This window comes from Amphiprion ocellaris, chromosome 16, assembly GCF_022539595.1.
Source record: "Amphiprion ocellaris isolate individual 3 ecotype Okinawa chromosome 16, ASM2253959v1, whole genome shotgun sequence".
NCBI classification, from domain to species: domain Eukaryota; kingdom Metazoa; phylum Chordata; class Actinopteri; family Pomacentridae; genus Amphiprion; species Amphiprion ocellaris.
The window spans coordinates 22,612,762-22,626,527 of NC_072781.1; the positions used below are offsets into that span (position 1 = coordinate 22,612,762).

At 40.3% G+C, this 13,766-nt stretch overlaps 1 protein-coding gene across 7 annotated transcripts in view; it reads left to right on the top strand.

Annotated features, from left to right (window-relative positions):
- The window catches only part of ltbp1 (latent transforming growth factor beta binding protein 1), a 164,489-nt gene that overhangs the window by 79,167 nt on the left and 71,556 nt on the right, over positions 1–13,766 (top strand). For all 7 annotated transcript variants that reach the window (XM_023296177.3, XM_023296186.3, XM_035942162.2 and 4 more), the window contains exons 6-8: positions 2,583–2,780; positions 5,292–5,584; positions 6,467–6,569. In XM_023296177.3, the coding sequence (XP_023151945.2) occupies positions 2,583–2,780; positions 5,292–5,584; positions 6,467–6,569 (594 nt within the window). The remainder of the gene's footprint in view (positions 1–2,582; positions 2,781–5,291; positions 5,585–6,466; positions 6,570–13,766) is intronic.

Below are 13,766 nucleotides of genomic sequence, written 5' to 3' on the forward strand. Positions count from 1 at the left end.
CATTTAGAGGATATTTCACCAGGCTGCACTCACTTCTGTTGTATCTAGTTTCTGTTTTATTGACTGTGGATATGCTAAATGTCCATGACTACCAGGAATTTAAAAGAACATTGATTTTTGGGAAATCTCAACAAAGATTTCGAGGACAAACATGTACTCTGAAACAATAGAATCATCTTAGAAAAATGCCTTCTGTGTCCAAGTAGTGCTCCACTATATAATCATACATTATCGTTATATTCAATGCAGCTGAACTGTGTGGAGGGTTTCGGATGAATTCTCTATTACTTTAGTATAATGGATGTTTTGTATAAAGCCACATGATGATAAATTAGTGGTAGGGGTGATGGTTTGGACAGTGAGCTAAATATGTAATGGCCGAGATGACTGGAGGGTGGTGTAAGTAATGGCTGCTGTATGGGGCTGGAGTCTTTACATGTGAATCATTGGTAGCATCACTTACCTGTTCACAGATCTGTGCCTTCTAATCAAACTTTGCCTGAGTTTATTTTGAAGAGATAAGAAGAGAGGAGAAAATAATCAGAAGAGCTGCAAGAAATGTGAAATAAAGTCATGAACCATGTGTCTGTTTTTCTGGGATCCTGTGCTAATTTCTTCAGACTTCATCACAGGATTCAAACAGGAAATGTGGTACTTGCATATGTATATCATCACCTCCTTTGCTGTGTGTTAACGCCTTTTGGCTGCAGAACAGTGAAGCCTCTGTATCCCTCATTTCACTCCAGTGTCTTACATAAGCACTACAGTGCTGTTTGTATTTGGTCTATTCCCTCTGGTAGAAGAGTGCTGCTGCCTCTTCAGTTTGTACGTTTCTGCCACCTGTTGTGCTGTAGTAACGGCCTTTTTGAACACCTGACAAGTTGTTCTGTGGAGGCAAACCATTGGACATGAAGGAGGGGGTGGCTACTTGCACCAAGATTCCCACAAATTTGAAAAAAGTTCAGTTAAATTTGTGTTGTTTTCACTGAGAAATAATTTTTTGAAAGTTGTTGGTCGTAGTTGTACGGATATCCTTACACTTCCAGTCAAAAGTTTGGACACATCTTCTCATTTAATGTTTTTTCTTTATTTTCATGACTGCAGTGGTCCCTCGCCATATCGCGGTTCACTTTTCGTGGCCTCATTATATTGCAGATTGTTAAATTGGATTTGGTATCACGGATTTTTCACTTTATTGCGGGATTTTTCGATATATAAGCATTTTTAAATATTCATTATTGTGGTGAACTGTGTTTAAGAATGACACTGGAGAAAGGATATCTGTTTTTTATGCACTCTGCAACTGGCAGATGCTTTTATTTTGACACACAGAGAGCAACACTATAGAAAATGTAGCAGCAAGTCATCAAACACACTACACTTCACTCACGTTCCTGACAAAATACTTAACCAAACTAACTAGGCTGACTAAACCACAAAAACACAATAAAACACAAACACTAATAACACTGTAACACTAACATAAACAACAATAATGACATTCAAACCCCCAAAACCGCGAACTCCCATGGCAGTTTCCTGGAACTTAACCCCCGCGATAGACAAGGGACCACTGTATTTACATTGTAGAATCTCACTGAAGGCATCAAAACTATGAATGAACACATATGTTATATTGTAGTAAACAAAAAAGTGTGAAATAAGTCAAAACATGTTTTAAATTTTAGACTCTACAAAATAGTCACCCTTTGCTTTGATTACTGCACACACTCTTGGCATTCTTTCGATGCAAACAAAAGCAACATACCTTTCATATACGCATCAAGCAGTGCGTACGTGAAAGAGTCCCAGTAATGTTACACAATACTGTTAGAACCCAAAATTAAATCTATGACGAGCATTATCTACTGTGTGTACAGTAAAGCACATTTTGTAGGTTTCCTGAGAGTCACTGCATTGGTCTCAGTAGACTCAGAAAATTCTGACAGGCTGTTTTAAAGCTCAAATCAACAGCTGTTATGTTAGAAATAAGTGGCTGCATTGACACGCGCTGGGTAGTAAAATAAATAAGCTAACTTCCACAATAACTATTTCCTATTTCATCGCTTGATTTTTTTTGCTGTAATAGTGATTTTTGCTGTAATACTTTTCATATTCTTCATCGCTCTCCATTATAATAATGTAGTAAGTGGTCAGCACGCATCTGTTCAAGTTGTGCAGAAGAAGAGTCAGACGTGTCTATTATGGCAGTGCACACAGAGGAGAAGGTTCTGTTAATAACAACCATCATGATACCCATTATCTCTAAAGGGGCTTTAGGTTTTGTTGAGCTGACTGACACAAAGAAAAGCTGGCTAGGATGAACTTGATTTGCAGTACACCCCCTGTATTTCTGTTTGGCCCTCCTGTGTTTATGAGTGCAGGGCCACTTCTACATGCAGTGTGATCTTACTCTGACGTACTTCAGGCTAATTATTGACAGATGTGCTGAAAAGTCAGACAAATGGGAATCCAGACAGACTCACACATGTGTTGATAATGGCAAGTCCTTCTGTGATGTGTATTTTTGTGCCTGAGTGCATTGTACATGAATATCTTTACTTGTTCTTTTTTCTTCTCAGTGGTGTGTCACCTGCCTTGTATGAACGGTGGCAAGTGCAGCACCAGGGATAAGTGCCAGTGCCCTCCAAACTTTACAGGAAAGTTCTGCCAGATGCCAGTTCAGAACGGACACCAGCAGACATCAGGAGGCTTCAGCCAAACTCAGGTCCACTCCACACACACTCTGCCTCTGACGTACAGCAACGGCCAAACTCCCGGTGAGTTTAAGACAAAACTGTGAAACCAGTGCTACTATTAAAGGTTAACAAATGGTTCTATGACCTTGATGGAAAATGTGAGTGGAAACAGTTAAAGAGTACCACTTTCCTATTCCTTATCAGCAAACTTCCTCTGAAGGATGAATGTTTCAGTCCATTTACATCAAGTCACGCATTACAAGGACTGCATGGAAGATTGTAAAAAACACAGTTCTTAAATGTATAATGCAACAGCTGTAGAGGGTGGTCAGCAGTAATGTAAAAGTGGAGACAATTTACAGTAAATGACCTGAAACAGGATCTATAAACAGCATAGCCTTTTAAGCAAGTAACATAAGCCCTGTTTTCTACAGCAGAACTGGTTACTGGCCTGTAACAGGAGACTGTGGTTTAACAGAAAGAGAATATATTCTCAGTAAATCCTAAATGGATCATTTAAAAGTGAAATGTTGGGATAACGTCCCCATCCTGCATGATTTCCTGCATGTTCCATCTTATGTTTGTTTTTTAATGCATGGATGGATGGATGGACTTTTTAATTTTATTTAATTTTATGTTCACTTAAGAGCAACTTGAACTAGTTAAACATGGCATCTCAAAGGCTACACTATATTTGCACATCACTTTTGGTCATTTAATCCCATCTAAATATGGAAACTAATGCGGTTGGTAGCTAACATATTGATACTAAGTGTTAAGAAAATGAATAAAAAATTCAAATTATATTTTACTTTTTGGCAATTTATAGTATAATGTGTAAGCACCATATAAAGTATATTCAAATATCCCAGCTGAGGAAGTCATTTGCTTGCTTCTATGAAATAGCGTGAAAGTGATACAGTTTTTTTTTTTTTTTTTTAGAGAAAAAGCATAAATACCAAACATTTCTACTTGCTATGTTTTATGTCATAAACTGAATATCTCTGATGTTTGGATCCTTCATTTACAAAAACACATTTAAAGACATCTCCTTAATCCCTAGAAAATGATAATAAGCCTTTGTTTGAAGATTATATTCTGTTTTTCAGACTATTTTGTCGTTACGTGACAACAGTTAGGATAATAGGAAGTAGACACAGCTAAGTGGAGTCAGTCAGATGTTCAAAGGTAGTGACTCTCAGATGCTGTTTTATATCAATGTGATAGCTACTTCTAAATGTGTATCAGAATAGCAGATTTACAAGGACATTCATCTAATTCAATGTAGCCAAACGTATTTTGACCCACAGTGTGATAAATAAGTACATCCTACAAGCAGCTTGGCCATCAGAAATTTGAAATGGTCTCTTTAGTTTGTGACAGTCAGTATAACAGACAGTACACACAGGCCTATGGGAGAAATAGGCCAAAAACGAAACAAGCAGGGGCTGAGACTTTTAAACTTTGATTATACTCCAGTGTGGACCAGTACACAGACAGCTGGAGACAACAACAGATATGATGTTGCTATACTATTCTAGCCTGTGAGAGTCCACTTCGAGGACTCCGTTCCATGCATGCTCAGTATTTCATATCTATGTATGTACTGGGCTGCACATTAATATGTGTGGACGGATCCGTATGGACACTAGCAGACGCTGACGTACTTGTGTATGCAGTAGCATATGAATAAAGAAAAAGTAGAAAGAAAGAAGTATATAGTTCAATGCATACTTTCTGGGTTGATGTAAAATTCTTCGCCTCTCTAAGTCCATGAGGGTCTGCTTGGACACCCTCTGCAGATGTCCACATGCTCACTGTAACTGCGCCAACGGTGCATGAGGCAGAAAAACACGCCTTCCATCTACAGTGACCAAACGTTGTTTTCTACGGTCTAATTTCTCCGGAAATCCTGTGTTCTGCCCACCCACTGTGCTCAGCACACCTCAGCTATAATCACATTGATGCAGTGCTACAGCCCAATCTGTAATTAGCTGCTATATCCTGAACAAAGTACTAGGTCACAACCTTTCAGAAATGTCCACGAGTGGAAAAATACACCTATTCTAGTATGAATCGAACTGCATGTGCATCTGCTATCCACTTTCAAATTCTGCATCTCAAAAGTGTCATTAGACCCTAGCTGCCTGTTTCACATCTTTGCGACTACAACCCAACACGGCTCTGTGTTGCAACTTTGTAGTCTCCGATAAGAGCTGAGACAAATCCTGAGTTGTTCTCTTTTTTTCAAAGATATTTTTTGCCATTTTCGGCTTTATTGATAGGACAGCAGTGAAGGAGCAGCAGGAAACGTGGTGAGAAGAATGGGGGAAGGACCTGCAGTAAAGGGCCATGAGCTGGATTCTAACTCATGACCGCTGCATCGGGTCAACTATAGCCCCTGTTTACAGGTTGCCTGCTCAACCTACTGAGCTACCGGAGCGCCCCAAATTCCGAGTTACTTTAACAGTGGTACTATCCGTGCAGAGTAAACTAATCTGTATGTGTGAAATAACTGGAGTGCCCTGAAAACTTCTGCACAACTATGCACTGCTGTAACTGTAGCTCTCATGTTATCCCATGTTTCTCCAGTGTTCAGCCCAAGCATCGTCAACATCCACATCAAACACCCTCCAGAGGCCTCTGTTCAGGTGCACCAGGTGTCTCAGCTGGACAGTTACCACAACAACGGGCACCAGCTGAAAGGCTCCCAGGCAGGCTCCTCTTCATCCACCAGCTACAGCTACCATCATGCCGAGAGCAGCCAGCATCACGGCTACAACATCGTCTATCCCAGCCAGCACGGCTACCAGGTTCCTCAGTACCAGCCCGTCACCTCAAAGAACACGCTGGGTCGCTGCTTTCAGGAGACGGCAGGCAGTCAGGTATGCTGTCAGAAATATCTATCTGTCTATTTCAGGTATCTGAATTACCATGGGAATGCAGCTGATGGAACAAGCAACACATAAACTTTGTGTCACAGTCGTGAACAAAAGTTTACGTACAATTGTAAACACCATGTATATCAAGTCAGTGCTGAGTTCCCAGTGACTCCTACAGCTCTGAATTTTCAGTGATGGAATAATAAAAAAACAATCATGCATTTAGGTTCTTCCATGATTTATTCTTAGTTTTCTGAACAAATGACAAAATCTTCTGGGTCACATATAATAATAATGAAATGCTAACACAATAAAGAAGGAAACTCAGATTAAAATAGTACACAGCAGATCACTAACCTGGTTGGTTTCTTTACCTAAAGTGTCATAGTGGAATTTTATTGAAAAAGCTTATCTCACTTGTTTAACTTTGATTAGTACAATATAGCATTTCTCATAACTGAGAAATTTATAGTCACACAGCCAAAACAAAACAGCTTCAGACAGACGGTTGGTATTGATATCAGTTCCTGCAGATGAGGAATGTAAAGTGAAGAACAGATTTATTATCTGGCAGTAAAAATTCTTTGTATCAAATTTAAGTGAAGGTCTTCTGCTAGTTTTTCTATCACTAGGTCATATATTGCAGAGCAGTTGTTGCCATAAAGATAAAGGACTGTCAGTGAAAGAGCGATATAGAATAGAAGTATATGTCTTACCTGCCCATGTTAATCTGATATAGGGTGGAGGAGGCGTGCATGTGTTTGAGGATCAGACACAGAGAAAGTACACAGAATACAGAAAGGCGTTTTTGTTAAAATAAAGATAGCAATTCATCTTTTACCGTTGCTTAATCTGTACCCTTCACTCTCCATGTGGATGTGACAGTGTGGGAAGGCTCTACCGGGTCTCACTAAGCAGGAGCAGTGCTGTGGGACCATTGGGACCTCCTGGGGGTTCCACAAATGCCAGAAGTGTCCAAAGAAACCATGTAAGTACAGCTCTCTTCCTCAGACACTGTTCAGAACATCGGATTGATTCTTTTAGAAACCTGTAAGCCCCTACGCCCCTGTGTATTGTCCTGATTACACTGTACATATTAGTTAAGGCCAGCATCAACCTGAATTCACACAAAGACTCAAGGTTTCCCAGCAGAACATTGCATTATAACAAGATGATCGATGTTATTCCACTTCACCTGTCAGTGGTCATACTGTTGTGGCTGATCGGTGTATATATCTCTATAGGTCATGCTCACTTTGCACTTAATACCTTTGTTGTGGAGATTCGGTTTAACAAGCACCTGCACAAACCAGCATATATCAAGGCAACTAGTATGAACTCTTTGCAGCTGTCCACAGCAAAAAACTGATGATTTCATAAATAATTTAAAAGTATTTTTTCCAGTCAAATTGAATAGTAAACACAGAGATTAGCTGCACTGAATGACCAATTTGCTAACTGAATTCCGGATCTCCATCTGGGGATACTTGCCGGTTGTTTATGCAGCTATTTCTGTCAGGCTGACTGTCTGGAAGCTCAGCAGCTAAATGCGATGGTGGATTACCTACTGGACCACTCTGACGACTTCCATCTTTTCAGTGAAACAACTGGCTGTATTTATTGTAATATAGTCCACAGAAGAGAAGACATATTAAACTGAAGACTAGACATGGAGTATGGAGACAAAAGTACAAAGATAACAGGGCATCCTAAAAGATAGCATTAATGGAATGTAGTGGTGTTCCTGCACTTACAGACCACACCTGGCTGTTACACAGAGACAGCCAGGTGAAGAAGGCGAGGCGGCACCTTTATCACCTCAGACAGCTGAGGAAATTCAGAGTCTCTCTCTGAAGGTCTTGAGGACATTTATAATGGAGTGGTGGAGAGCTGCCTGACTGGGAACATGACCCAGAGGTACAGGAACAGCACTGCCCACAACTGGAGAGCCCTGCAGAGGGTGCTGAGGTCACTAGAGCATAACATGGATACAGCGCTCCCCACTCTGAAGGACATCTACACCAGGAGGAGCGTGGTCAGGGCAAACAAATTCATAAAGGACCCCCACCACCACAGCAATCGACTGTTTGAGTGGCTATTCTCTGGCAAACACAGAAAGACTCAGGAAGAGCTTCTTTCCTCAAAATCTAAAATATAGCACTTTCATCTGCACTACAGCAAACTATTGAAAATATGTAACTAATAAGCTTATTTCTAATGTCTTATTTTTTTGCACAGCCTTGAGAAACAGTCACTCTTCATTTCATTGCACATACTGTTTGAGCATGTGAACTCTTGACTCTTGAATCTCTTGTGAAAAACTGCAGCTATAGAGAGTGGGACCTGTCTGATCCATACATCCATTTTGCTCTGCTTATTGGAATCATGTCGTAGTGGCTAAGCAGAGCATTTCAGGTGTCCCTCTCCCCAACAATGTTTTCCAGTTCTTCTTGGGCAACCTGAAGGCATTCCTGGGCCAGATGAGATATGTAATCCCTCCACCAAGTTCTGCGTCTATCCCACGGTCTCCTCCTAGTTGGACGTGCCCAGAAAATTTCCGAAGAAAGGTGCCCAATAGGTAGACAAATCAAATGCCTGAGCCAAGTCACCTGGCTCTTTTCAAAGTACAGAAGCAGTGACCGTACTGCAAGCTCCCACCACATGTTTGAGCTCCTCACACTATCTCTAAGACTGAGACCAGCCACCATATGGAGGAAACTCATTTTGGCAGCTTGTATCCACAATCTCATTCTTTTGGTTACTACCCAGAGGTCATGGCCACAGATTGTGGTTGGAACGTAGATCAAATGGTAAATCTAAAGCTGTGCCTTCTTGCTCAGCTGTTTCCCCACAGTGACAATCTGGTACAACATTCACATTCCTGCTGCCATCTGTTCATCGCACATTTATTTGTGTATGTGCTGGTTTGCGCAGCTGCTTGTTTCCTCAAGATCACAGAGGCAAAGAGACCAAAGTTAGCATGACCCATAGAACCACAAAACCCAAATTAATGGGAAATGCATCAGATTAAGTTGAACTAGAAACATCCTTCACTGTTGTATAATTCTGTCGGCCTAATACTATGAAAAATCCCATGTTTGGATGATGCTGTGACTTTTCATTTACATATAAAACATGCGTTGTATCTCTAAAATAGTTCTTAAAAGGCGTTTTGGTATCCATTTCACACAATAACTGTACTTCCTTTAATGAACTTAATGATTTTCATGGCAGTGAAGGAGGTTAATCTACAAACACACTAATCCCTGTAAAGGTTGCTTAATGATTGTTTCTGCATCCTGTGACTAACTACATGCAGTATTTAGCAATCTGCCCAAGATGATCCTTTAAACCAAATTGAATCCCCTCTGGGTCTGTGGCCCAGTGTGATTTCAAACAGCACTTTTTCACATGAAAATATTCAATCATACCTAACATGGGCAGTAACTGCTAATGTCAGTACTCAGGCAGCGATGTGAAAATACGGATGTTCACCTCAAAAATATGTTTTTGTTTCCATTAAAGGAAGTGTGGCATCTGTTATTTTTGTAGCTTGACCCATGGTAGGGACAGGAAGAGTCTGGATACCTCCGCCTCTGCTGCTTCAAGTTTGACTATTTTTTTTTAATCCTTGATAAGTCCCCCAACTTTATTGTGGTGCAATACAAAAACACTTTAGTACATTTTTAACATTATTTGGCTGCATGTAATTAGGTCTGTGGACCACAACTATGAAACTTGATGATCCTGTAAGATGTGTTTTTAAGATTGTGAATTAGATATAAAAGTGATGTGCATTTTAGCCTTATCTACAACTCTGTTCAGGTTTTCAGGCATAATGTAGTTCCTATGAAACATGATCCAGATGATTGTGCATATGATTTCTGTGACTTTTTCTGTTTTGCAAGTTTAATGAAATGTCAGCGAGAATCTCAGTGCACTGTGCCACTGCTCATTTGAGAAACCTGCTGTATCAACTTTCTTGGCAGCCTAGTTTACCCATTATTTCATCCACTGTGTGTTTGGCAGCAGTCAGAAAGAGATCTTCACTGACAGTGTGCGGTTTCTTAGCATGGTCATGGTGGTATGAGATTAAAAAAGCACAGCCTCGAGGTTCAGTCAGAAATGTTCTGAGCTGTTTTGTGTCACTTAACTGCAAACTGACTGCTCTGTTGTGGAAGGATTCGACTGAAGATTCTCATTGTTTCTTGAAAACAGTTCTGATGGCTGACCAGATATTAGAAACTCCTATAGATCTTAAAGGTGTGTCTCTCTGCATGTCTGCATTATGGCTCCACATGGTTTTGGGCACATGGGGTTGCTCAATCTGATTGTGAGACTTCACAATGACATAAAAGGATGCAAGAAGATTAATGACCAACTAAAACATAATAGAAACACAGTTGCAGCAGGAATTGGAAGGTATAGAATGAGCCATAGTACCACTAATCAGAGCTGAAGAGGTCATCTGCCTAAAATGACACCATGAACAGTGTGCTACCTGTACAATCTAGCTCTTAAAAACAGAAGGCCAAGTGTTTCAGACTTGGGACAGGGTTAATCAGTGGAAAACTCAGTTTCTGTGACAGCTCAGACAGTGTGAAAGACACTGCATAACATCAACCTGAACAGTGTCCAAGAAATAATATAGGGTCCAGCATGTTTGGCATGAACCTTGGCAGGACCACAGTGAATGCATAGTTACAATAGAGGTGGGAGTGTGATGATATTTGGCTGTATGAGTGCAAAAGGTGTGCAAAAGATCACATTTATAGATGACACTTTGAATTTAAGTGGATAAACCAAAATACTGACTGACAAAGTGGATCCCAGTCTGCAGAAGCTTGCCAGAAGAGGGAAATTACACACTGTCAGTAACGTGGCCATGTTTATCACCTGACTTAAATCCAACAGAAAACATATAGATTTTTTTTATCCCTTTAACATCTTCACCAAGAAAAGGCAATGAAAAAAATATTTCTTTATATTTCTTATCTCTTTGGGGCATTAATAACAACAATCAATGTGAAGAGACCCAGCGGTTTTTAAAATATTGACCTCTACCAAACAGTTGAGAAAAATTATTTGACCCTTTTAAATCTTTTTTTTTTTACATTTCAAATGACACAGTTGTGTTCAGCAACTCCTTAGGCACTATAATATGTTAAAAGTATTACTTTACCTTTGAAAATCGCAGCAAACAGAGGCCTCATGTGAGTAGTGATTTTGCTCGTGCTAACTTCCTGTGAGCAGACTAACTTGCTCTGCATGCTATTTCAAAACACAGTGATATGTACTGGACTTTTTTTAGTATAATGTATCTCAACTGAGTGGTAGAGATGGCTGAAACAGGTGGAATTAAGTAAAGCATATTTTTCAAGAAGATATAGTGAGTCAAAATGTGCTCTACCAAATGGCTGAACAGAACGTTAAAGGATAAGACCAAATATTTTAAATGCACTAGTTCAATGTAGAAGTAACAGAATTACTGTAAGGGGACACAATATAGAATCATCGATCGAGATATAGCACAGGGGTGTACTCACTTTTGGTGATACTGAACTTTAGAGATCAGTTATTCTTCAAATAAAATTTTAGACTGCTTGCAATGAAAGACAGTCAGAGCAAAATATCAAAACATACATCCTATAAATATATTTTTAAACACAGCTCAACATGTGTCTCTTGCAGCCATTACTTTCAGCTAGCAACGGGCAAAATAAAGATGCAAAGCCAGAGCAGTTAGGAAACATTTTATGAGCCTTGTGCTGGTCTGGGTATTAGCAGACAGGTGACTTTAGTTATTTCCAGAGGGGAAAAGCGCTAAATGCTGTGGTGGCACGTAGTACCGGCCCTCGCTTCATAGCTCTTTTTAGAGGGGTTGTTACTCAGCTAAACTGAGTGTGTGGGGGAGTTGGGGATGGGACTGCCAGCCTTTTTATGTAGTAGCTGGCTATTCAACACTAATCCCTTTATAGAGCTATGGAACTTGTCTTTGAAGCCAAAGCTACTGGATATAGAGCATGAAAAGACATGCTCTATTGTAACAGCTACAGTACCTCCCACACCTCAACTTAAGAGAGAGGGCGAGGCAGTAATTTCATGTGAATAACTGAAGAAAAATCTCATAACCAACATAACCAAACATATAAACCCACTGTAAATGGTTTGGGTGTTGTGTCTAACAGAAGATTCATTATTATGTTGTGTGTAACAACAGCATCACAACATCCTAATCCAGAGCCAAGGTTCACAAGCAATATGGCTGAAAAGAATGAGAGTGTTTTCTGGACATTCTGAGTTTCTGCCAATACAATAGTAAATTAAAGCTGCAAGCAGCATTGCATGGGTCCTCGCAGCCTTGCTAGTCAGCGAATCCAAGCATGTCCACCAGGTGACGCTGTGACCGAGAGTGTATATCGTCCTGTGGATGTGATGAGAGCCGGACTCTGATCACACATGTAAAATTTCAGACAGATTGGAGCATGTACAGGCTAGTTATACAGCACTTCCTGTCTATCCAGCAGGTGACGCTATGACTGTGACCGTATATCAGTCTGTGGAATTCATCAGGGCTGGACTCTGATCACACATGTAAAGTTTTAGGGAGATTGGAGCACATACAGGGTAGTTCTATGTCACTTCCTTCCATCCACCAGGTGGCGCTATGACTGTGGGTGTATATTAGCATGCAAATGTCATCATGGCAGGACTCTGATCATACACGTAACATTTCAGGCAGATTGGACCATGTACAGGCTAGTTATAAAGCACTTCCTGTCCATCCACCAGGTGGCGCTATGACTGTGAGTGTATATTCGCATGGTAATATCATCAGGGCAGGACTCTCATCATACATCTAAAGTTTCAGGCAGATTGGAGCACATGCAGGGTAGTTATACATCATTTCCTGTCCGTCCACCAGGTGGCACTATTTCCACGTCCTCAGACTTTTGCGAAGCATTTTGATAATTTTTGATCACTCATGCCTGGTGTACATTGTGGCCAAATTTGAGCTCTGTTGGAGTTACCCTGTTTGAGTTTATAGCTTTTGAAAATATCTAAAAATGACCCAAAATCATCAAAAATATGACACATAATTCAAAATGGCCCACGTCCTGTTGGGTTTTGAGCATAGGTGTCAATTAAATTTTTGTATGTCTTGACGAGTTACATATTCGTACCAAATTTCATACCTGTAGGTGACACGTACTGGCTGTAGTAAATGTTTGAAATTTTCCAGATGGCGCTATGGAGCCATTTTGCCACAATCATGTGCAATTCTCCTAAAACATCAAATGGTTCTCCAGTCCAGATATGTGTGGAGATTTTGGCGAGCTTTTGAGCATTTTTAACCTGTCAAAAAGTACTTTGTTATGGCAACGATGCATTGCCACGGCAACAACGTTTTATGAATGATCAAAATCTTCATACTGTGACATCGTCAAGGTGTGAAGACTGAGCTTTCCAATTTCTAGAATGATATGACGAAGTTTCGGGCAATGGTACATGCAAATGTAATGACAAAAACTTCTTATTGCCAATAGGTGGCGCTATGAGTATCTCTAAATTTATGAGTGTGGATGTGTTCAGACCTCAACTGGTGTTCATCATATGAAGTTTGGGCCAGGTTTGCTCATGTGCAGCTGAGATATGAACATTTCAATTTTCATGGCAAAACATCGAAATTCACCGCGCCACCACAGACATGCCCTTTGATGAGGAGTCACCATTTTCTCTGAGAATCATCATCAACGTGTTCAGGCTTATGTCACCACATTTGAGGTGAATATGTTCAACTGGCTAAAAATAGTACGTCAAAGTGTAAAAAAAATGTCTATTTCCTGATACCACAAGGTGGCGCTGTGACTGTGAATGTATATAACCACATGGATGTCGTGAGGGCAGGACACTGATCATAAATATGAAGATTGGAGCATGTTCAAGGCAGTTACACAGCATTTCCTGTTTCATGGTGAATTGTCAAAATTCCAGGGGCTGCCATTTCCACGCCCTCAGACTTTTGTGGAGAATTTTGATAACTTTTGATCAACCATGCCTGCTGTATATCCTGGCCAAATTTCAGCTCTGTCGGCATAACCCTGTTTGAGTTTATAGCTTTTGAAAATGTGCAAAAAATTGGCACATATTTCAAAATGGCCGACTTCCTGTTGGGTAATGATGC